The sequence below is a fragment of the Jaculus jaculus genome, chromosome 5, assembly GCF_020740685.1.
Source record: "Jaculus jaculus isolate mJacJac1 chromosome 5, mJacJac1.mat.Y.cur, whole genome shotgun sequence".
Classification (NCBI taxonomy): Eukaryota; Metazoa; Chordata; class Mammalia; order Rodentia; family Dipodidae; genus Jaculus; species Jaculus jaculus.
The window spans coordinates 49,398,899-49,423,624 of record NC_059106.1 but is presented as its reverse complement, the minus strand read 5'-3'; the positions used below and the strand labels follow the sequence as shown (position 1 = coordinate 49,423,624).

Here is a 24,726-nt window from a genome sequence, read left to right as displayed (position 1 = left end):
TCCCTGAGGCCTGGGACTTACTTTGAACAACTGCTCTTCGTTTTCCCGGAAGACATGGAGCATCAGCAGGAGTAGGTGATTGTTGTCTACTCTGTGACAGGGACAAGCGAGGGCCCACGGGTCAGGCAGGGGAGATCACACCCCTTTCCAGTTCCCAACTCCAGGAGGCAGCTTTCATTTACTGGCAAGGCAGGCCTGCGCACCATGCTTCAGGGACTGGAAGAGTCCCTCACCAGGTGGCCAGGTACAGACAGCGCTCACCTGAACTCTGAGGGGTGTGACATCTCCGAAGGGCTCCCCTGGCCCTCGTCCACTCCAGAGTCCTCGGCGCTGCTCAGACATGGGCTAGACTGGTCTTGCTTGAGTTGGCAGAGAGTCTGCTGGGTCTCAGGCTGAGGCACAGGCTCCTCGCTGACCAGTGGCAAGGGGGCACCCAGTTCTTGGGGTTCTGGCTCCTGAACCTCCCCCAGTGCGTCCTCTAGGGGCCGAGGTGCCTGTCCCTCTCCTCTTCCTCCCTCTTCTTCTTGGCTAGCAGCCGTAGGGCTACCAGAAACATGCAGCGGTTGGCCAGGCCCTGCAAGGTCATGGTGGCTGCCACCTGATGTAACAGTGCCTGGACTCTCGACGGTAAAGCGGTAGAAGTCCATTGGGGCTGGAAGCCCTTCACTAAAGTCGCAAAGTGGCGGCTTCTCCGGGGCCTCCCCGGGAGAGCTGGTCCGAAAGGGCTGGTCAGGGGGCTTGGTATGGGCGCTCCAGGTGCTGGGGTCCAGCTGCCCGTTGAGCTGGTCAATGACCTTGCGCAGGGGCTGTCCCACGCACTGCATGGAGGTGTCCTTCATTTCGGGGATGAGCAAGCCCATCTGGCTCAGCTCTGAATGTTCACTGCTCTCGGCCGTGCTGCTGGGCCCCTGGCCTTGATCCTGAGGGGAGGGGAGGGTGGTGTCTGGTGAGTCCCGCCCCAGGCCTGGGCTGCCAACGAGGCTGTCTCCTTCTCCCTGCCTGGCAAATTTCTGAGCACTGGGGGCCGGGTGAAGTGGGCTGGCCTCTTCATCCGATCTGCTCTTCTTCTTCTTGCCAGTTTTCTTCTTCTTGGTGACCCTGTGTAATAGCAAGGAAGTTAACACCTACAAACCCCACTGAGGTGACCCTGGATGCGTGACCCCTGAGGGCAGAGCCAGCATCCCTAGGTCCTAGATAGTGTGAGGCAAGAGGCCAGGCCCTGATGTATCTATCAACTCTGGTCAGATGGAGTATGGGGGAGGGGCAGGCTGGGGACAGCACATGAGAGGCATGGATGAACCTTGGGCAGGCCCCTCTACAAACTAGCTGGGCATGGTGGGGGGGGGGGGTATATGCCTAACATCTTAGTTCTCAGGAGGCTAAGGTAGGAGAATTGTGACCTTGAAGCCAGACTGGACTACACAGTCAGGCCGTCTCAAAAAAAAAAAAAAAAAAAGGTGCTTGCTTGCAAAGCCTGATCGCCTGGGTTCAATTCTCATACCCAAACAAGAGGCATATGCATCTGGAGTTTGTTTGCAGTGTCAGGAGGCCCTGGCATGCACATTCTCTGTGTAAGTGTCAAATGAATAAATAAGTGTGGGTGGAGAGATGGTTTAGCAGTTAAAGGCACTCATTTACACATACTCTGTCTCTTACTCTCTCTGTTAACAAATTATACAAAATTTTTTTAATATAAATGTGAAGCCGGGTGTGGTAGCACACACCTTTAATCCCAGCACTCAGGGAGGTGGTGTTAGGAGGATTGCTGTGAGTTCGAGGGCACCCTGAGAATACAGAGTGAATTCCAGGTCAGCCTGGGCTAGAGTGAGACCCTATCTTGAAAAACAAAAAATATATATATAAATATGGGCTGGAGAGATGGCTTAGAGGTTAAGGTGCTTGTCTGCAAAGTGTGAGGGTCCCAGGTTCTATTCTCCAGAATCCACATAAGCCAGATGAACAAGGTGTGCATGTGTCTGGAGTTGGTCTGTAGTGGCTGGAGGTCCTGATGCACACACTCTCTTTTTCTAATAAATAAATAAAATAAGTGTTGTTGGGCTAGAGAGATGGCTTAGTAGTTAGGCTTTGCAGGCAAGTACCCTAAGGACCCAGGCTCAATTCCCTAGTACCCATATAAGCCAGATGCACAAGGTGGTGCATGTGTCTGAATATTTTTTTTCTTTTGGTTTTTTGAGGTGGGATCTTGCTCTAGCCCAGGCTGACCTGGAACTCACTATGTAGTTTCAGGGTGGCCTCAAATTCAGAGCGATCCTCCTACCTCTGCCTCCCAAGTGCTGGGATTAAAGGTATGTGCCACCACGCCTGGCTATGTCTGGATTTCATTTGCAGTGGTTACAGGCCCTGGCGTGCCCATATTCTCTCTCTCAAATAAGTAAAAAAATAAATAAATAAAAAAAAATAAAAATAAAAATAATAATAATAATAATAATAATAATAATAATGTGTGTGTGTGTGTGTGTGTGTGTGTGTGTTGTTTTCCAAGGTAGGGTCTCATTCTATCACTCTAGCCCAGGCTGACCTGGAATTCATGCTGTAGTCTCAGGGTGGCCTTGAACTCACAGCAATCCTACTACCTCTACCTAAGTGCTGGGATTAAAGGTGTGAGCCACCACTACTGGTTAAATGAATTATTTTTTTTTTAATTTTTTCATTTATTTATTTGAGAGAAAGAGAGAAGAGAGAATGAGGCAGATAGGGAATGAGCATGCCGGGGCCTCTAGCCACTGCAAACAAACTCCAGAAGCATGTGTCCCCTTGTGCATCTGGCTTACGTGGGTCCTGGGGAGTTGAACCCGGGTCCTTTGGCTTTGCAGGCAAACACCTTAACTGCTAAACCATCTCTCCAGCCCTAAGTAAAATATTTTTTTAAATATAATGTTGGCCAGGCAATGGTGGTGCACGCCTTTAATCCTAGTGCTAGGAAGGTGAGGGAAGAGAATTGCTGTGAGTTTGAGGCCAGCCTGGGCTAGAGTAAGACCTTACCTTGAAAAACTAAAAAAAAAAAATACACACACACACATTTAAAAAACCATAATGAGGTGCTGGGGAGATGGCTCAGCGGTTAAAGATGCCTTGCTTGCAAAGCCTGCTGGCCTGGGTTCAACTCCCCAGTACCCATGTAAAGCCAGGCACACAAAGTGGCACATGCATCTGGAGTTTGTTTGCAGTAGCAAGAGGCCTTGGTGTACCCATACTCTCTCTCTCTCTCACTGTTCAGTCTGTCTTTCTCTCTCAAATAAATACTATTTGGGGGGAAAAAAACTGAACTAAGCCAAGCATGCCAGTAGTGTTAACACTTGGGAGGCAGAGGTAGGATTGCAGTGGTTGGAGGCCCTGCCTGGTCTATATGAGTTCTAGGCCATCCAGGGCTACATAGCAAGACTGTCTCAATTTTTTGCTTGTTTGTTTGTTTTTTGTTTTTCGAGGCAGGGTCTTACTCTAGTCTCTAGTCCAGGCTGACCTGGAATTCACTATGTAGTCTCAGGATGGTCTTGAACTCACAGCAATACACCTACCTCTGCCTCCCAAGTGCTGGGATTAAAGGCATGAACCACCACACCTGGCTTCTCAAAAATATTTAAAAATATATGAACAAACAAAATATAACTAGGCTAGCTGTGCCTATCTAGTCAACAAAAGCAGGCCATGGTTAAATCAATCGCCATGTACACTCAACTCTCCCCCTTAGAACATGGAATAACCCCATTTCCCATTAGGTGTCTTCAAGAACAAATCACCCAGACATGCATCAGAGCCCTGGCCACATTCTTTGGTTTCCAAGTTGGCTGGAACCAAGGTGGCCTGGCTGAGCCACCCAGGTCTGAACCACTGAAGTTTTTGGTTTTTTTTAACCATTGTATGTATGTGCACTGGCTCTAGACCCTAGGAGCAATGCACCTGCCTCAGGCCAGTAGATGTAACAGGCCTCTGGGGCTTCTCTTGTCATTTAATGTGGAGGGTTCTCTAAGCAGGGCCCCAGGGGAGGTCAGGAAGCCAAAAAGGCTCTACAAGTCTCCAAATCACCTACCCCCTCCCTTTCTCTCTTTCTATATCTTTGTCTACGTGACAAAGATGCTTTTCTTCCCTGGCTGAACGAGAACTAGAAACACCTCAAAACTTTTGTTTAAAAATATTTTATTTATTTATTTGTGAGAGAGAGAGAAAGAGGGTGAGAGGTCAATAGAACGGGCACACTAGAGCCCCTAGCCACTGAAAACGAACTCCAGACACATGTGCTACCTTGTGTATCTGGCTTATGTGGGTCCTGGGTCCCTTGGCTTCGCAGGCAAGCACCTTAACTGCTAAGCCATCTCTGCAGGCAACATCTCAGAAACGTCACCCTGACTTCCAAGAATTTCCTTGGAAGCTTGATGTGGTAGCACATGCCTAACATTCCAGTGCTGGGAGGCTAAGGCAGGAGAATCAGGAGTTCATAGCTAAGCTAGGCTACATAGTGAAACCTTGTCTCAATACAACAAAACAAATAAAAAACAAATTCCTTTGGGAGGAAGTCAAACACAAAGGAGTTTGTGGTCCTAGATGGACCAGACAAAATGCCCCTACAGGATAGGCATGACCCAGGAGCCAGCTATGGCCACTGTGTATACCAAGCCCCTCAGGCTTGGGCCTTGTTCCAGACTAGATGGTGTGTCCCTGAGTTCATGTGCTGGGACGCTCACCCTTATGTGATGGTACTAGGAGAGGGTCTGTGGGAGGTCCTGAGGGTGTAGCCCTCCTGAATGGGACCAGTGCCTTCACAGAAGTGATCCTGGAGAGTTCTTCCTCCACCCTGCCACGTGAAGCTACAGGAAGAAGGCCTTCCCTTCCCCAGAGCTTCGGGTGCTGGCCTGCTCTTCCTGCCACCTGTCTCTGAACCTGGTCATGGTGGCAGCCTGAGGACGACAGGCCTTCTGATTCCTGTGAGGGTAGGGAAGGGCTAAATCTGCATGGCAGAGAAGATGCTCCCCTGCCCTCAGGGCAGTTGCTGGCAGCCCTGGACTATACAACAAGGCTAGACATGGATACTGGGCACCAGAATGCTTGCCCATCTTCCCAGGCCCTCCCTGCTGACCTGATGACCTCGAGCTCTGTGCAGGCATCAGGCAGGGCCAGGGTCTGGTCCTCCCCGTTCTCCTGAGAGATGGTGTGCTTAGAGATGGCGTCAGAGGACACTGTCTCGGCCTGATCCTCGTTGAAGGGGTTGTGGCGCTGGGCAGGGCTCTTGGTAGATGCCTGGCTGCTGGTCAAGTCCGAGGCAGTGGAGCGGGGGCCACTGACTGTGTCTGTGAGGTCTCCATCTGGGAAGAGGAGAAGACAGGAGAGACAGATAACTTGTTAGGCACCAGCTAGGTCCCAGAAGATGCTTGCTCTTAGGGGTGGCAGGTGAGTTCTTCCCAGGGAAGGCTGACCAGGGTATTTCAAGAGCAGAAGCCCCAACCGAGCAGGTTGTAGGATTTGAGCTTTAGGATCAACTTGACAGGGACACTGTCTTCACTACTGCCAGGAGCCTTTAGAACTCACAACAGTTTGGCCAAGTTCATGTTAAGGGTCTCAAAGTGAAACAGCTTCTAGGCTTAATCCCTGAAGCAGGGTGACTTTGATGCCTTACAGGATGGCTGGGACTCCAAAGAGGAGACAGACTGCCTATCTCCTGGGATAACTGCAACCCTCTCTTGTCAAGGATAGGGGTTACCTAGCAACCCCTCAGCACCATCCCCCATGCTGAATGATACCCCAAGTCCTCTGAAGGGCCCCTGCAGACAACAGGGAACATAAAGGAAGTGAAAACAGAGAGATCAGAGAAAAATGGGGAGGAGGGTAGGATGGGGAGCCCAAAGTAGCAGGCCTCAGGAGAGGGGCAGCAGGATTTAGTCGAGCAAACACTGACAGAACAGGGACCAGATGAGAGGCACAGGGGAAGATGCATGAGGCTGCCCCCACAGACCCCTTGCAGGCCCTTCAGAGGATGCCAGCTTCTCTCCCGCAAATCTACCAGCCACTCCTGGGGGGATAATCAGACACCACTTTAGGGTGTTGCTGAGATGCACTTCACTCAAACCATAGCTTGCTGTTCCCCCCTTCCCTCCCTTCTATGTGCCTGTCCATATGACAAAGATGACCTGAGTCACACACTCACTAATGGCTCCCCCTGGGATGAGGTAGGGAATGGTGCTGCCCCTCCAGAGAGGGACAGATCTAATGGGCCTCCTCCAGCGCCCTTCATCCCAACTAGCTGGAGCAGGCACAGAGCACTACAGTGGTAAGTAGTCAGGCCATTTATGTGGCCCAAGCAGAGGCCCAGGGCCAGCTGGTGGAGCTCCCTGGATGAGAGTTAATGGTGAGAGACACAAACCATTCTGTTGCTGGGGTGTGCACATCTTGCTGGCCATTATTTGCACAGAAGGGTAGGAACATACTCCCTTCAACTCTACTGGAAGGTTCTACATGCTAGCAACTTCTTAGTGGATCTCAGAAACCAGCAGCAGAGTCTCATTCTAGTCCAGGCTGACCTGAGATTCACTCTGTAGTCCCAGACTAGCCTCAAACTCCTTTCTCTGCCTCCTGAGTGCTGGGATTAAAGGCGTGCACCACTGCACCCAGCTTTAGGGTCTCACCGGGTAGCTCTGGTTGGCCTGGAACTCAAGGTAATTCTGGGATTATAGGCATATACTATTACACCCAGCAGGTTACTATCTTCTGACAAGGGGATAGGGAAGGAAGAAACTGTGGATCTGCCAGAAATATACTAGAGACCTATGAGATGCTTCTGTTTTCTTGGGAGTGAGGCCTGGCTCTGCCTCTGGCTCCACAGAGGTTTCCCAGCTCTCTGCTTGCCCGCAGCACTTGCTGCTATTCTTGGGATGGGCACTCGCAGACGAGGCTGGGTGCCCACCTGTTCTGTAAAGAAGCCAAAGACCTCAGAATAGCCCTGCCCCACCCCACCCCAAGTTTAGAACTACCCCGAAGTCCTGCTTTCCTACAAGCCGAAGGAGAAAACAGTCTCTCCCAGGTGAGCTTTCTCAGCAGGCCGGGGAATTCTTCGGTGCTCAAAGGACTTGGAAGGCGGGAGGTCACGGCTGAGGTGAATCTCACCTTGCCTGGGGTCCAGCCTGGCCTGAGCAAGTATTGCAACTGGGCTGTTAGTTCTTGGGCCACAGGGAGCTCTGAAGGGCTGCAGAGGAAGGTCAGTCCCTACTTGTCAAGTGACTAAAACAGACATGTCAGGAAGGATTAGTGGTTAGTTTGGGGGGGGGGGTGGAAACCGATGCCCGACATTGTGCTGCAGGAGAGGCTGAGGAGAAATGGTACTTGATGGAATTCTGGATGTCACTACAGGACCCTTTGGTGTTACTCTGTTGCCCGAGTGACATAATTATCTCTGTCAATGCTATCCTTCATTCCCTCATGCCCAAGCCCGCTCATTTCTCTTGGGAACAATCAACTGTGACCCACTGCAGAGGTCCTGTCGCCAGTGATGCTGGGGGCCACCTCTCCTCATCCTCAGGACGAGCCTCCCAGGCATAGGGGCTTCCAGAGCAGGAGCTCTTTAGAAAGCGGGTCTGGGATGGCCTCCGATTTGAGGAGGAAACACTAACTTCATCAAACAGAGCTCTTTTGTTTTTGTTTTTGTTTTTTGAGGTAAAGTCTCACCAGCTCAGGCTGGGTTAGAATGTTTCAGGGTGGCCTCGAACTCACTGCGATCCTCCTACCTCTGCCTCCCGAGTGCTGGGATTAAAGGCGTGCGCCACCACGCCCGGCCAGAGCTTCTGTTCTGAGTAGCAAGCACAGCAATCCAGGGGGTTGCCTTATTACTCTGAACAACTCAGCAGAGGGTCCCGGGCAGAAACACACCCAGATGTTGCGGCTGCCCAGTGAACAGTGTGGGAGGTAAACCTGCCTTAAAACTGCAAAACACACCTTGCTAGGAAGTGTAGGCTGTGACTAGGCAGCTCCCTTACTGGGACCTTGGGAGGAAGCCACGAGGAGCAGCTGGAAAGACTCTACCCCAGCTTTCTCCTGGGCGCTTACCTGACCCACAGGAGCTTACAGCCCGTGTTTCAAACACCCTTTTCTAGAAAAGTGTCTGCTCTGCTGTCTCAGGCCACTAGTGCCCCGCAAATGCGCAGTCCCTTGCACACCTGGACTGGCACTGGAATCAGGAAGGTGACCTGGTGTCCCTGCAACAACGGTCAGTGACTCCAGAGGCCTCTGGACAGAGGCGGGAGTGCTGCCCTGGGAGAGGGGATTCAAATGGGGTGAAAGGGCCAGTTCTCTCCTATTGCAGAATTCCATCGGTTAGAACACCACACTTGGCATTACTTTGATCACAGACATTATTATACATTATAAATAATCAGCAGCTGATTTTGAAACATGCAGCAAGCTTGGCATGGAAACATTGCAAAACAGGAATAGAGGGTCGCAGAGGACTCTGTCCCACCTTCCCAGTCTGTGCTGGGTACAGACGGCACTGCTGGAAACACATCTCCAAAATCATAATCTATAAAAACGAGGGACAAAACTGAAGATTAGAAACACGGCACTGGAAGGAGGATAGGGGCAATGGTGGGAGACATGGGGAGAAAACAAGAGGCAGGGAATGAACTTTGTTTTATTTTGAGGCAGGGTCTCATTCTAAGCCCTGGAATTCACTCTGTAGCTCCAGGCTGGTTTCAAACAGCAATCTCACCTCAGCCTCTTGAGTGTTGGGATTAAAGGTACGCACCACCACACTCGGCTCCACTGTTTTTATTTGAGACAGAATCTCACTCTAGTCCTGAACTAGAACTTGCTATGTCATCACTAGCTTGAACTTGCAGTGCAGCTCCTGCCTCAGCCTCCCCATTTCCTTTAATAAACAAACTAAGTAGGAGTCTGGCTGCTCAGCTTGGCGGTGGCCTATGGGAGCAGGTCAAGCAGAATATGGGCTCCCTGGGGCCGAGACTTGCTTTATAATCCTCGCCTTCCTTCTCTCCAAGCTCCTCCCCTGTGGCTAGGCTCAGGGGGAACCTCTATCCATGATGGTCTGGTTGCTTCTTAAGCCATTTCCCTCTTGTTCAATGCAAATCTTACTGGTAGCAAGTCTGAAGGTGGCACCTAGGCCATGGCACAGCAGAAATGCAGAAAGGTCAAGCTCTCAATGCTGAGGCAATTCTAAGGAGTCTGGGGAAGGGGGTCGGAATTAAATATATACTTGGACCCCTTCCCTGGAGGTAAGGTGGGCACAAGTAAATGAGATCAACACATCCAGGACATGAAATGGGGTACTGACCAGTTTTATGAGCACCAAAGCTTAAAGCTTAGGAAAACCCAGGCTGTTCTAGTTAGCTGTTAGACTGAGACAAGATGATCAGCCTGCCTTTCCTCAGATCCTGGAGCACAGATTTGGCCATCCCAGATACCCCAGCAGGTGCACTGGGCGGAACTACCTGCAAGGGCTCCTTCCACCTGGACCTGCCTGGTTCTCGCTCCTTCCAGGACTCGCTCAGCCTCTTTGCCTACAACCTGCAATGAGATGACCTACCCAGGTAGCTTGCACTTGTCCCTGAAACCTCAGACAAAAGTTTCCAGGGCCCACTGTCTTAAGCCTTCCTGCTCAGAAAACTGTCCCTGGCTATGTGGCTACAGCTTTCTAGAAAAGTATGCTCAGGTTCATGCCATCTTATTTTGCCTTCCGTGTGTGTGCCTGGAATCCATTTTTTAGCTACCACAGGGATTCTGAGGAAGTGAAGATTTGGGAAATGGTTAGCTCTGTTCAATTGCAAATCTCCGCCACCAAGAGAGATGTCACTAAGCCAGGTTTAGGCAGCTTCATAGGCCAAAGGGCCTGGCTTCTTTTGCCCTGGGGCCACTTACCCTCACTAGATGGGGCAATTGCACTGTCATCCCATTCCAGGTTGGTGGAGGTGACAGAGTTGAAAGAGTTGAGGGACAGGCTGTCCGAACCATGGACTGAGCTGGGAAGGCGGTCCTCGAAGTCCAGAAGGTACTGAGGCTTGTAGTAGTCAGGCATGTAGGGGGCCAGGTCTAGGTAAGGGGCATCCTAGGGAGAGAGCAGAGTGGGACATGCTGGGTGGGAAGCCAAGGCTGCAGAGATTCAGAACTAGGACTGGGAGGTACAGATCTGCCACCCCTCCAGCGCTCGCTTTCTGTGGAAAGCAATGGGCTTAGAGGTAACTGTTCAAAACAGTAAGGCAAATGGTTCTAAAGCCATGACTTAGGGTTGACAGATGAAAGGGTTCAGTAGCAGACTCCTCGCCTAGCAAGTATACCAAGCCCTAGGTTCCATCAGCAGTGTCAAACAAGGAAGGAGGGAGGAAAAGAAGGGATGAAGAGAAGGAGGAAGGGTCAAAACTCAGCCATGTCCTCCAACACTCCCTTGATCTCTTTCTTTCTTTGGCTACCAGAACTCCTCATTTTCTTCAGTTTCTACCACTGCCAAGTTCCCTTTCCAGACTGTTGGGGTGAGGCCAGGAGAGGGTTGGGTTAGGATGGGGCGGCTATTCCCATCTTCATGAGCCAAGGCCAAAAGATGCTCACCGCCTCCTTCAGGTCAGCATGGAGCTGTTCAATCATCTCCCGCAGCTGCAGTGCTGCTTTTCTGTGGTTGGCTACTCACAGCTCGGGTAAATAAGCAACTCTGATCATTTCTTACTTGTCTGTTTGAGACAGGGTCTCATTCTGTAGCCCAGTCTGTTGTGAACTCATAATACAGACCAGGCTGGCCTTGAACTTATAGTGACCCACCTGCTTCGGCCTCCTCAGGGCTGGGATTACAGGCATTACCCACCATGCCCAGCTAATAATTCTTAAGCTTTCTTTTCTTTCTTTTTTTTTCTTTTCTTTTTTTTTTTTTTTTTTTTGATTTTTCGAGGTAGAGTCTCACTCTGGTCCAGGCTGACCTGGAATTAACTATGTAGTCTCAGGGTGGCCTCGAACTCTCGGCAATTCTCCTACCTCTGCCTCCTGGGTGCTGGGATTAAAGGCGTGCACCACCACGCCCGGCTTGCTTTATTTCTTTTTTGAGGTAGAGGCTCACTCTAGCCCAGGATAGGCTGACCTGAAATTAACTGTATAGTAGTCTCAGGGTGGCCTCAAACTCATGATGATCCTATCTCTGCCTCCCAAGTGCTGGCATGTGCCACCAAGCCCAGTTTAAAGAACTTTTTTTTAATTCTTTTTTTTTAGTCTTATTTATTTATTTGAGAGCAACAGACACAGAGAGAAAGGCAGATAGAGAGAGAGGGAGAATGGGAGCACCAGGGCCTCCAGCCACTGCAAACGAACTACAGACGCGTGCGACCCCTTGTGCATCTGGCCAACATGGGTCCTGGGGAATCGAGCCTTGAACCATGGTCCTTAGGCTTCACAGGCAAGCACTTAACAGCTAAGCCATCTCTCCAGCCCCAGAACTTTTTTTTTATATGCATATGCCACTTTGTGATCTGGCTTTATGTGGGTACTGAGGAATTGAACCCAGGTCATTAGGTTTTGCAGGCAAGTGCCTTGATTATTGAGACATCTCTCCAATCCCAAGAACTTTTTTTTTTTTTTTTTTGATTTTTCAATGTAGGGTCTCATTCTAGCTCAGGCTGGCCTAGAACTCACTATGTAGTCTCAAGGTGGCCTTGAACTCATGGCGGTCCTCAAGAACTTAAAAAAAACATTTTATGTATTTATTTGAGACAGAGAAAGAGATAATGGGCATGCCAGGGCTTCTAGCCACTGCAAACAAACTCCAGATGCATGTGCCCCCTTGTGCATCTGGCTTACATGAGTACTGGGGAATCAAACTAGGGTCCTTAGGCTTTGGAGGCAAATGCCTTAACCACTGAGCCATTTCCCCAGTTCCCAAGAACTTTTTTTTTAAATGGAAACAAGTCTTATTAAGTAACTTTTAATATCAGAAAAATAAAACTCTTATAATTCTCTTTACAACAAATATATAATATCAGTGCCCCAAGAACTTTTTTTGATTTGTATATATTTTTTTATTTTTTGGTTTTTCAAGGTAGAGTCTCACTCTAGCCCAGGCTGACCTGGAATTCACTAGTATCTCAGGGTGACCTTGAACTCACGGTGATTCTCCTACCTTTGTCTCCTGAGTGCTGGGGTTAAAGGCGTGAGCCACTACACCTGGCCCCAAGAACTTTTATTTTAGCATGTTGTTATAATCATTCCATGTTACCATCACTGTTATCTCTTACTGTGTCTTCTCTCTCTCTCTCTCTCTCTCTATATATATATATATATATATATTTTTTTTTTTTTTTCTCCAAAGTTAGGGTCTCACTCTAGCTCAGGCTGACCTGGAATTCACTATGTAGTCTCAGGGTGGCCTTGAACTCATGGTGATCCTCCTACCTCTGCCTCCCCGAGTGCTGGGATTAAAGGTGTGCACCATCACACCCAGCTACCTTATACATTTTTTTTTAATTTTTATTTATTTATTTATTTGAGAGCGACAGACAGAGAGAAAAACAGATAGAGGGAGAGAGAGAGAATGGGCGCGCCAGGACTTCCAGGCTCTGCAAACAAACTCCAGATGCGTGCACCCCCTTGTGCATCTGGCTAACGTGGGACCTGGGGAACCGAGCCTCGAACCGGGGTCCTTAGGCTTCACAGGCAAGCGCTTAACCGCTAAGCCATCTCTCCAGCCCTACATTTTTTTTAAAATCACAAGCACACATGCATAGGAAAAATCATAGCATGTATGGTGTTTGGTACCATCTGGGGTTTCAGACATCCCTTTGGGGTTTTGGAAGGTATGCCCCATGGATATGAGGGCTACAGTGCAGTGCGCGTAGCTGTGAGGGAAACATGAGATTTTGCAGAGGGTTGCTGAAGGAACATGATGGGAAAGCATGGAACCAAAAACACTGCCAGGATCCTAGGAAACAGGGATGTATTTGCCTTGTTGCTCCCAGACATTTCTGTCCTAACCCCAAATTCCAGTCCTTCTAGGTTGAGAGACCCCTGGCAATGTGGCACCTGAACCAGGAAATACTTTCCAAGAGAAAAAAAAGGCCCTGCTTTGACTCAACCTCACTGACCCTAAGGCATCTCTTTCCTGAACATACAGGCACTGTCAAGTTCAGCCATACCTAACCAGCTTCAGACGGCCTTGCAAACTGAAGTCCTCCTCCCGCCTCCCCTCCCTCCCTCCCTCCTGTGGCTACAGCCAAGGTGTCTCACCAGATCCAGGTCAAACCGAATGAACTCCAGCCCAGACACCAAGGTCAGGAAGAGTGTCAGGTGGTCATGGCTGCACACCAGTGCGTTCCTATGAGACAGGAAAACCAACACAGGGGCTTCTGGGTCTGGTTACCAGTTTGGCCCAACCTCGTCAGCAAGTCAATGGTACTGAAATTGGATGTGTGCCAGCCCACCCTCTGAATAGCACCCAGCTTGATTCGGCCTCCACTCCCTTCTGCCTGTGTTCTGGGCTGGGTTTGGAGCCACAGCACACGCGTCTGCCTGCGTCCACAAAGCTGAGCCTAGAGCACAAGGCTTGCCAGCCTCTGCTGGCTCCCATAAATACTGTGTCTCTGCAGGACCTCCTAGCGCAGGGTAAGCCCAAGGTTGGGCACTTGGTCAGTCTAAGGCCTGGGTAGACATCAGACTGTTCACAGGAGCCCAGGTGGGACCCCAGAGCTCCCCGAGAAAGCCAGCCCACTAGCAACAACAACCAGCATTGCCATGTCCCAAGCATGCCATGCCAGGCCAGGCCTCTGACACAGAGGGTGCCTGTGACTCACCTGACATAGTACTTCTGCAGCAGAGCCAGGTTCTCCTGGAACAGCCGCAGATAGCTCTCCAGGGAGTTCTCATTGAGGGCCAGGTATAGCCAGGCCCGGCCTGCAAATAAAGGCAGGAGTAACCTGGAGGAAGGTCAGCCAGGCTATGGTATTTTTTACTCTGCCAAGCAAGAGTGGAAAGGAAAGAAAGAGCAGGTGAGGGACCAAGCAGTCCAGGAGCTTCAGGTCTAGCCTGCACCAGCCAGGACAGCCCAAGACAGTGCAGTGCACGCACAGAAAGCACACTTCAGCTGAGTTTCTGAGATACAAACAAGGATCCTGCAGGCTAACGGACACTGGCTCAGACAGAAAAGTCATACTCCTCCCCAAGCACTTGACCTGGACCCCCCGGAACCCAGCTCGGTTCTCTGCCATGATCTCCTTCACCTCAGCAGTGAAAGCCCACAAACTGTCATATGCAGGGAGAAAAGAGGCTTTGTGAAGGGTGATGGCATTTTAACCCTCACTGCTATCAGACACTTCAAGACAGACAACCTCCCCAGGCTGACTTGGACTGGACATGACCCTCAAGTTCCGCACAGGGAGAACACAGCTGGCCCCTTCCCTGTGTGTCCCTGGTTCTACTCACTGCGTCCCAGGTTGGTGGCCACGTGCTGCAGCACCTCAATCTGCCTGATGGCCTCTCTGCGGGTGAAATGCACCACGAGCACCCAGTAGCCAGATGACAGGTCTTGCAACCTGTGAGGACAGGACAGCGGGACTGAGGTCTAGGTAGAGCCGCTCTGACCAGCTGCAGCCAGTGGACCCCACAGGCACCCGGTGTGCCTTCACGCCATCCTTTCCCCAACTGCCTGCCTCGTTGCTTTACTGGGCTCACCACAGACACTCTGTAGCCCACCTGAGTGATACACCTCTTCTGGTAAGTGGACAGGATTGAGGCAGACAGGGCCAGGGTCACTCTCTGGAGGGCAACATGGCCTGGCACACTTGGTTCTGTGAACACGCAGTGCTTACCCATAGAGCAACGCGTGGTCCAGATGCTCACACAGGCGTTGCAGGACCTTGTCATGGTTCCGGATGGCAGGGGTCTCATCTTCACATGCAGCAAAATAGCTCTGCAGCTGAAAGAAATAACAATAAAACATAGATAAAGAGGAGAGCTATAAGCAGATGGTGCACTGTGATGGTCAACAAAGTCTGTCCCAAACTGCACTGTCCTGTGTGGATCCTGCTGGGAGTTCCTGAGGCAGAGGCTCTCGGAAGGCCTTGTGTGTTGGTAAGGGATTTCCAGCCCACCCAGGTGTGTGCAGGGGTCGTTCTAGGCTTCAGGGAAGACCCACACAGTATAGATCTGCATTGATAATGCACACAGCCCTGTCTGTGTGTATCATACACACACAGCTGCCCAACACAATGGCCCCATGCAACACTGCCCCCTGCACATGCTAAGAGCTGAGAGACTCGGTCACCTGCTCTGATGGCCTTGCCAGAAGCTAACATGGGCATGAGTTTGCCTTTGTGCCAGGCTCATGTCAAGCCACACACCAAGAAGGACACTGTTCCCAAGACTGGCTAACACAGAGAGAGAGAGAGACTTGGAGATGAGCCGCAGCCCAAGCACACCAGGCTGATGAGTGGGAGCAAACTCAACAGTCAAGTGAGGGCGAGACAGCTTGGATACTCAAACGAGTTCTACATAGGCAGTGACGGTGTTGGGGGGGCACCCCTTTCAAGGAAGCCTAGCTTGGTGGTTGCTTTTCCAGTGACAAAAAAGGAGAGACAAGGAAAGAGCACAGATCCCTGAGGACCGGTGTCAGGGTCAAGCTCTCAGGACAACTGTGTTCTCAAGTGTTGTCTAGAAGCAGTGCAGAGACCCATCCATCACACCAGTGAGCATGTGCTCTGGGAGAGAGGCCAACCATTCAACCCCACAACAAAAATAGCCTCTCTTCTCCGTGACCCAGAGCAAGCCCAGCAGCCTGGTTAGTGGGGGACAGAACACAGTCCTGCTGGGTCTGTCCGCCTCCAAGGTCCTGGGACATCAGAACACAATGAGGAAAGGCTTCTTGAGCTGGGACACAGAGATGAATGAGCCCACAAACCACTGCCCAGCGATGGTTGAAGGCACTCTTGCCCACTAAAGTCTAAAGTCCTACAATACTGACATCAAGTTCTTTCTCCAAATTTTACTAATTTGCAAGGAGAGAGAGAGAGAGAGAATGAATATGGGTGTACAAGGACCTGCAAATGATACAATGAACTTCAGATGTATACACCACTTTTGTGCAGCTGGCTTACATGGGCACTAGGGAATTGAACCCAGACCAACAGGCTTTGCAAGCAAGCTCCTTTAACTGCTGAGCCATTTCTCCAGCCCCCTCTCTATTTATTTTTATTTTTTAAAATTTATTTGATATATCTGTCTTTCTCTCTGTGTCTGTCACTCTCAAATAAATAAATAAATTAATTAATTAAAATTTATTTGAGAGCAACGGACAGAAAGAGAAGGTGGGAGGGAGGGAGGGTGGGAGGGAGGGAGGGAGGGAGAGGGGAGAGAGAGAGGGAGGGAGGGAGAGAATGGATGCATCAGGGCCTCCAGCCATTGCAAATAAACTTCAGATGCATGTGCCACTTTGTGCATCTGGCTTACATGAGTAATGGGGAATGGAGCCTCGAACCAGGGTCCTAAAACTTCAGAGGCAAGTGCTTAACCGCTGAGCCATCTCTCCAGCCCTCTTTTGTTTTATGGTTTTGGGGATGTAACCTACACTCTTATGCATGCCAGGCAATGCTTTACCACCTTTGAGAATTGAAATTAATCTCCAGCCTTGTTTAATTTAATTTTATTTTTTAGAACCAGGGGAAGCACTCTCACTCTGTTGCCCAGGCTGGTCTCCCCACTCATGATCCTCCTGCCTTAGCCTCCTAAGTACAGACATTACAGATATGTACCACCACACTGGCTCTAGTTGTATTTTACATTAATAAATATTTTGGGGGCTGGGGAGACAGATCAGCACTTAAAGACACTTGCTTACAAAGGCTGCTGGACCCCAGGTTCAATTCCCCAGTGCCCATGTAAAGATGCACCAAGTGGCATATGGAGCTCATCTGCAGCGGCAAGAAGCCCTGGCGTGCTTACAGTCAACTCTTCTCTCTCTTCCCCCCTTGCAAATAAATAAAATAAGATATTTTTTAAAAGAATTTTGTGAGGCATGGTGGCACATGCCTTTAATCCCAGCACTTGGGAGGCAGAGGTAGGAGGATCACCGTGAGTTTGAGGCCACTCTGAGACTACATAGTTAATTCCAGGTTAGCCTTGGCTAGAGCAAGAAGCACTGCCCCCCCCCCCCCAAAGAAAAGAAAAAGAATATTTAGGGGCCGGGCATGGTAGTGCTCTTTAATCCTAGCATTTGGGAGGTGGTAGGAGGATTACCATGAGTTTGAGGCCAGCCTGGGACTACACAGTTCCACGTCAAAAAAAAAAGCAGCATGGCATCTGGTGTCCATATGAGGGGCAAGAGGCCATGGTGCACCTCCCCCCACATGTTCAAATAAATATACAAAGATATTGACAAATATTACTTTTGCCATAAGTTTGAGGCTAGCCTGGAGCTACAGAGAAAGTTCCAAGTCAGTCTGGGATTGAGTGAGACCCTATCTCAAAAAAAAAAAAAAAAGTGTGTATGGGTGAGCCAGGGTCTCTTGAAACTGCAAATGAATGATAGACACATGTGCCACTTTGTGTCAAGATTTACATGGGTGTTGGGGAATTGAACCTGGGCCCCAGGTTCTGCTAGCAAACACCTTTAACCACTGAGCTGTCCCCTTCCCCTCTTACGGGTTTGTCCCAGAGCATTGCTGCTCCGTTTCCCCAGCCCCGCTGTCACTGACCTTTAAACTTTGCTTATGTTGTTTTTGCCCCATTGAGAAATTTTTCATATTTATTTATTTATTTTAGACACACACACACACACACACACACACACACACAGAGAGAGAGAGAGAGAGAGAGAGAGAAAGAGAGAGAGAGAGAGAGAGAGAGAGAGAGAGAGAGAGAGAGAGAGAGAGAGAAAGAATTGGTGCACTAGGGCCTTGGTCACTGAAATTGAACTCCAGGTGCTTGCGCCACCTAGTGGGCATGTGCAGCCTTGTGCTTGCCTCACCTTTTGCATCTGGCTGAGGTGGGATCTGGAGGGTAGAACATGGGTCCTTAGGTTTTGAAGACAAGTGCCTTAACCTGCAAGCCATCGCTCCAGCCCTATTTTTTTTTAAATTAAAACTTTATTATATTTATTTGAGAGAGACAGAGAGAGAATGGGCACACCAGGACCTTCAACCACTGCAAACTCCAGACACATGTACTAATATGTATATCTGACTTAGATGGGTCCTGGGGAATCAAACCTGGGTCCCTTGGCTTTGCAGGCAAGTGCCTTACCCACTCTCTCCAGCCCTATTTTTTTTTAGATTTGTTTTTGGTTTTTTGAGGTAGAGTTTTACTCTAGACTGGGCTAACCTGAAATTCACTATGTAGTCTCAGGGTGGCCTTGAAGTTATGCGATCCTCCTACCTCTGCCTCTGAAGTGCTAGGATTAAAGGCATGTGCCACCATGCCTGGCATAATTTTCATTTTCATACAGTCAAACTTGCCAGTATTCTATGTTCAGATCTTTATATGTGGCATGAAGTAAGGCTTTAGCTGACTTATTTTCGATGTGGATAACCCACTTTCTCACATGTACTAATGGTGCAGCTTCCCTAACTGACATATAATAAATAAGACTTTCCGGGCTGGAGAGATGGCTCAGTGGTTAAGCACTTGCCTATGAAGCCTAAGGACCCAGGTTCGAGGCTCGATTCTCCAGGACCCACGTTAGCCAGATGCACAAGGGGGTGCACATGTCTGGAGTTCGTTTGCAGTGGCTGGAAGCCCTGGCACACCCATTCTCTCTCTCTCTCTGCCTCTTTCTCTCTCTGTTGCTCTCAAATAAATAAATTAAAATGAACAAAAAAAATTAAAAAAAAAATGCCAGGCGTGGTGGCGCATGCCTTTAATCCCAGCACTCGGGAGGCAGAGGTAGGAGGATCGCCGTGAGTTCAAGGCCACCCTGAGACTACAGAGTTAATTCCAGGTCAGCCTGGACCAGAGTGAGACCCTACCTCGAAAAACCAAAAAAAAAAAAAAACATAAATAAATAAAAAAAATAAGACTTTCCAACCTACTTTGTGTTTTTGGTCTGTTCCTGTGTCAGTCTCCATCTTTAATTATTTTCACCTTGATATGGGGAGAACAATTCCACCCAGCCCACTACTTAATGGTGCCTTTCCATAAAAAATTTAACTAAGCACCAGATGTGGTGACACACACTTTTAATCCCAGCACTCGGGAGGTAGAGGTAAGAGGATCACTGTGAGTACAGGGCCACCCTAAGACTACACAGTGAATACCAGGTCAGCTTGGGCAAGAGTGAGACCCTACCTCAAAAAACAAAACAAAACAAAAAAAGAATAAACAAAAAATTCAATATGTGCACTTGGGCTTCAAGGCCACTGAGAAATCCTGCTGGAACTGAGCTGACAACCTCCTCCATGTAGACCAGCTGACAGAAAGCTGGAAGAAGCCATTCTGCATGCAGTTCAGTGGGAGAGAGAGAAATCACCAGTGAAGATACTCAACAGTGGATACTGCAAACCTTTTATTTGGCCAGCCAGGCCAAATGAACCAATGGGTGCAATAGTGGCATGTCTGTCATGGTAGAAATGAACTGCCCTCTAATTGGACTAGAGGCCTGCTCCTTGGGAGGGAATATGTCCCTGATACTGAAAACTTAAAACAGGGGTAGCCATGACCCCTAGGGGTGTAACGTCTGCTGCTGTCTGGCTAAATGTATATACTATGCTTATTCAACTGCCCAGTAAGCACTTCTCTTAATGTTCATACCCTTATATTAATGCTACTCTCACTTTTGGTTAGAGAAGCTTCTCTTTTCAGATGGCAGTGACCTTGGGATGACTCAGAAGACATCATGGTGCTGGAAAGAAATGACAGGAATGCTCAGCACTGCAATATCTCTATCACACCTTCCAAGGCTCAGGGTCTATTGTGGAAGAGGTGGTGGAAAGAATGTAAGAGCCAAAGGAAGGGTAGGACTCCTTACAACGTGCTCTCTCCAGACACAAAATGGCCTGGATATCCATGACCTCACAGTGCCTGACACTACCTACACAAGACCATCATAATAGGAGGAAAAGATCATGACATCAAAATAAAAGAGAGACTGATTGAGAGAGGAAGGGGATATGATGGAGAATGGAGTTTCAAAGAGGCAAGTAGGGGGAGGGAGGGCATTACCATAGGATATTGTTTATAATCATGGAAGTTGTTAATAAAAACAATTTGAAAAGAAAAAAATACAATGTGTGAACCACTATGCTTGCCTGTTCAGACCAATTTCTATGAAATGAAAATTCAGCTCTAGTTACACTGGTCGTACATATCTTTGGTGCTCAATAGCCACTGTTCTGGGCAGTGTCGATATGCAGCATTTCCATCACTGCAGGAAGCCCTGTTGGATACTGCTAATTTAAGGGATCAAATGATAAAAAGCTCCTAGTATTGCAAGAACAGCTGGGGATACAGTTCAGTTGGTAGAGTGTCTGCTTAGTGTGTACGAAGCCTTGGGCAGGGCCTGAGCTCCCCTCCCCGTACACTGGGTGTGCTAGTGCACCCCGTCCTCTTGACCTCAGGAGGTGCAGGCGGAGGATCAGAGCTTCAATGTCATCCTCAACTACACAGAGGTAGGAGGATCGCCTAGAGTTCGAGACCACCCTGAGACTACATAGTGAATTTCAGGTTAGTCTGGGCTAGAGCGAGACTCTACCTCAACAAACCAAATTAGATGATCCTACCACCTCTGCCTCCTGAGTGCTGGGATTAAAGGCATGTGCCAACACGCCTGGCTTAAATATTTTTATTTATTTTTTTGAAAGAGAGAGAGAGACAGATAAAGAGGGAGGGAGGAGAGGGAGGAGGCAGGAGAGAGTGAGAATGGGCACGCCAGAGCTTTTAGCTGATGCAAACGAACTCCAGATGCCTTGTACATCTGGCTTACATGGTCCTAGGGAATCAAACCTGGGTCATTTGGCTCTGCATGCAAGCACCTTAACGACTAATCCATCTCTCCAGCCCAAACCCTCAAGCCTGGTCGTACCCAAGGCATAACATTTGGCTAAATGCAAGCTCAGGTGCAAAGACATGATGGCGGGCTCTACGCTCAGAAACTACTGTTCTGTTCACTAGCAATGGGTCCAAAGCCTACTCTTCAGGCTTTCTTCCTTTTTTAAAAAATATATTTTATTTATTTATTTATTTGAGAGAAGGAAGGAGGGAAAGAGAGAGGGGAAGAGGCAGATAAAGAGAATGGACACACCAGGGCCTCCAACCACTGCAAACAAACTCCAGAAGCATGCACCACCATGTGCATCTGGCCTACATGGGTACTAGGGAATGGAACCTGGGTCCTTAGCCTTTGCAGGCAAGTGCCTTAACCACTAAGGCATCTCTCCAGTCCCAGGCTTTCTTTTGCAACAAGCAGGCTTCCCATCATTTCAGAGAAGAAGAGGCTCTGCAGTCAAAGCTAGAGGCGAGCACAGGTGGTGAGGAGGAGAAGGCCCACAAATCGCTGATGCATGGACGGAGGAGCTGTTCATAAATAGCTCGAGCTCATTCTATGGACCGCTCAGCAAAGCCAGCACCATGGTGAGTACAGAACCAAAGTTCTCTCCATGAGCCAGAGGCCAGCGGGCGACCATGGCCCACAGCAAGCACTGTGAGTAAACACTGCATTAACTGGACCCCAGAGTGGCAAAACTGGAAGATGGGGTACAAAGAGCAACTCAGCCTAGATGCACAATTGCCATCTTTCATGCCACATTACTCTTCAGTTACATTCAACATCTGCTGCAGGCTATCACCAGACCCATCATTCAACGAGTCCTTCCTTCTCTGTGGCTGTTAGGGAGGGAGCAGCGTGGTGAAGAGTGTGGACTCTGAGCTGGGGAAATGGCTTAATGGATAAAGTACGTGCCTCTGAAGTATGAGGACATCGGGATGGAGAGATGGTGTGGTGGTTTGATTCAGGTGTCCCCCATAAACTTAGGTGTTCTGAATGCTAGGTTCCCAGCTGATGGAGATTTGGGAATTAATGCCTCCTGGAGGGAGTGTATTGTTGGGGGCGGGCTTATGGGCTTTATAGCCAGTTTCCCCTTGCCAGTGTTTGGCACACTCTCCTGTTGCTGTGATCCACCTTATGTTGGCCAGGGGGTGATGTCCACCCTCTGCTCATGCCATCGTTTTCCCCTGCCATCGTGGAGCTTCCCCTCAAGCCTATAAGCCAAAATAAAACTCTTTTTCCCAGAAGCTGCTCTTGGTTGGGTGATTTCTACCAGCAATGCGAACCGGACTGCAACAGATGGCTTAGCAGTTAAGCGCTTGCCTGTGAAGCCTGAGCACCCCTATTCAAGGCTCCCTAGGACCCACATTAGTCGGATGCACAAAGGGACGCACACATCTGGAGTTTGTTTGCAGTGGCTAGAGGCCCTGGCACACCCATTCTCTCTCTCCATCTGCCTCTTTCTCCCTCTGTCTGTCACTCTCAAATAAATAAATAGGATTTATTTTTATTTATTTATTTGACAGAGAAAAAGGGAGAGAGACACATGTGCCCCCTTGTGCATCTGGCTAATGTGGGTCCTGGGGAATTGAATATGGGTCCTTTGGCTTTTGCAGGCAAACACCTTAATCGCTAAGCCATCCCTCCAGCCCTAAACAAATAAAAATAAATAAAACATAAAAATTTTTAAAAAAAGAATGAGGACATGAGTTTGATCCCCAGCATACATGAAAAAATTCCAAGTGGGGTGGCACCTGCCTGTAATTCTAGCACTGGGAAGGAAGAGACAGGAAGATCCCTGGGACTGGATGGTTAGCCAGTCTACCCTAAATGGTGGGCGTCAAGTCATCAGGAAACCCGACTCAAAAAGAAAGGTGAGTTCCAGGTCAGCTTGGGCTAGAATAAGACCCTGTCTCAAAAAAATAAAATTAAATAAAAAGAAGTGGGCTGGAGAGATGGCTTAGTGGTTAAGCATTTGCCTACAAAGCCAAACGAGCTGGGTTTGATTCTCCAGGACCCACATGAGCCAGATGCGCAAGGAGGCGCATGCACCTGGAGTTTGTTTACAGTGGCTGAAGGCCCTGGCATGCCCATTCTCTCTCTCTTTCTCACTCTCTCTCTCTGCCTCTTTTTCTGTACCAAATAGGTATATATTTAAAAAGCACATTTAGCTGGGCGTGGTGGCACAAGCCTTTAATCCCAGCACTCAGGAGGCAGAGGGAGAAGGATCTCCATGAGTTCAAGGCCACCCTGAGACTACAGAGTGAATTCCAGGTCAGCCTGGGCTAGAGTGAGACCCTACCCAGGGGAAGAAAAAAAAAAAAAAAAAGCACATTTAGGGACAAAAAGTGAAGCCAGGCATCGTGGCAGGGGCCTTTAATCCCAGCACTCGGGGGCAGAGGTTAGGAGGGTGGGCATGAATTCAAGGCTCTGAGACTCCATAATGAATTCTGGGACAGCCTGAACTAGAGTAAGACCCTACCTCAAAAACCAAATCAATAAGTAAATAAATAAGAAGAAGTAGTTACTGAGGCTAACATCCATGGGTGCCCTCTGGCCTCTGCACACACATACGAACATGCATACACACACATCCACACACAGATGCAAAAATTAAGAGTATGAAAAAAAAGAAAAGAAAAAAATACATGTAATAATATGGATCTGGGATCAGACATGATTGGAAGACTGCCTCTGTCACTCACTGTATGACTGCGGGCCAATCGTTAGGCCCCTCTAAACGTGGTTTCCTAAAGATCACGGGGGCTCCAGATCCCTCATGAACACTGAACAAATAAGACACTGGAGACAGCAGTGACCCAGTTCAGCCACACTGATGACCATTAGCCAAGGCCCAGGAACGAGGTCACAGAGCTAGGAAGTGGTGGAGCCAGTTTCTAAGCCAGATGTTTTCATTAAACCTGGGTTCAGGAGCCCTGAATGAATAATGCTTACAAAATGTAAGAGTCACTGGGTGTGGTGACCCAGGCCTGTAATCTCAGCACACAGGAGGCCAAGGCAGGAAGATTGAGAGTTTAAGGCCAGTCTGGGCTACACAGCTGTCACATAAGTCAGATACACAAAGTGGAACATGCATCTGGAGTTAGTGGCTGGAGGCCCTGGCTTGGCCATTTTCTCTCTATCCGTCTCTTCCTCTTTCTCTCTTCCCATCCCCCCTCTCAAATAATAAATAAATAAAAATTTAAAAAATTTTTTGTTCATTTTTATTTATTTTTTTAAGAGCAACAGACAGACAGAAAGAGGTAGAGAGAGAGAGAATGGGCGTGCCAGGGCCTTCAGCCACTGCAAACAAACTCCAGATGCCTGCGCCCCCTTGTGCATCTGGTTAATGTGGGTCCTGGGGAATCGAGCCTCAAACCGGGGTGCTTAGGCTTCACAGGCTTAACTGCTAAGCCATCTTTCCAGCCCTAAATAAAATATTTTTTTTTATTTATTTATTTGAGAGCGACTGTCACAGAGAGAAAGACAGACAGAGAGAGAGAGAATGGGTGCGCCAGGGCTTCCAGCCTCTGCAAACGAACTCCAGACGTGTGCGCCCCCTTGTGCATCTGGCTAACGTGGGACCTGGGGAATAGAGCCTTGAACCGGGGTCCTTAGGCTTCACAGGCAAGCGCTTAACCGCTAAACCATCTCTCCAACCCCCTAAATAAAATATTAAAAAAAAACTTTTTAGAACTGGAGAGATGGCTTAGCAGTTGAGGCACTTACTTGCTTGCAAAGCCTAAGGACCCAGGTTCAATTCCCCAGTACCC

At 49.0% G+C, this 24,726-nt stretch overlaps 1 protein-coding gene across 2 annotated transcripts in view; it reads right to left on the bottom strand.

Annotated features, from left to right (window-relative positions):
• The window catches only part of Plekhm2 (pleckstrin homology and RUN domain containing M2), a 49,412-nt gene that overhangs the window by 6,000 nt on the left and 18,686 nt on the right, over positions 1-24,726 (bottom strand). Inside the window, exons 2-10 of one of the 2 annotated variants that reach the window (XM_012948549.2) lie at positions 14,793-14,899; positions 14,407-14,516; positions 13,779-13,878; positions 13,216-13,303; positions 9,877-10,063; positions 8,462-8,521; positions 5,093-5,318; positions 262-1,098; positions 22-91 (exon numbers count right to left, since the gene is read on the bottom strand). In XM_012948549.2, coding sequence (XP_012804003.2) covers positions 22-91; positions 262-1,098; positions 5,093-5,318; positions 8,462-8,521; positions 9,877-10,063; positions 13,216-13,303; positions 13,779-13,878; positions 14,407-14,516; positions 14,793-14,899 — 1,785 coding nt within the window. The remainder of the gene's footprint in view (positions 1-21; positions 92-261; positions 1,099-5,092; positions 5,319-8,461; positions 8,522-9,876; positions 10,064-13,215; positions 13,304-13,778; positions 13,879-14,406; positions 14,517-14,792; positions 14,900-24,726) is intronic. The other variant, XM_045149365.1, reaches the window with a different exon arrangement.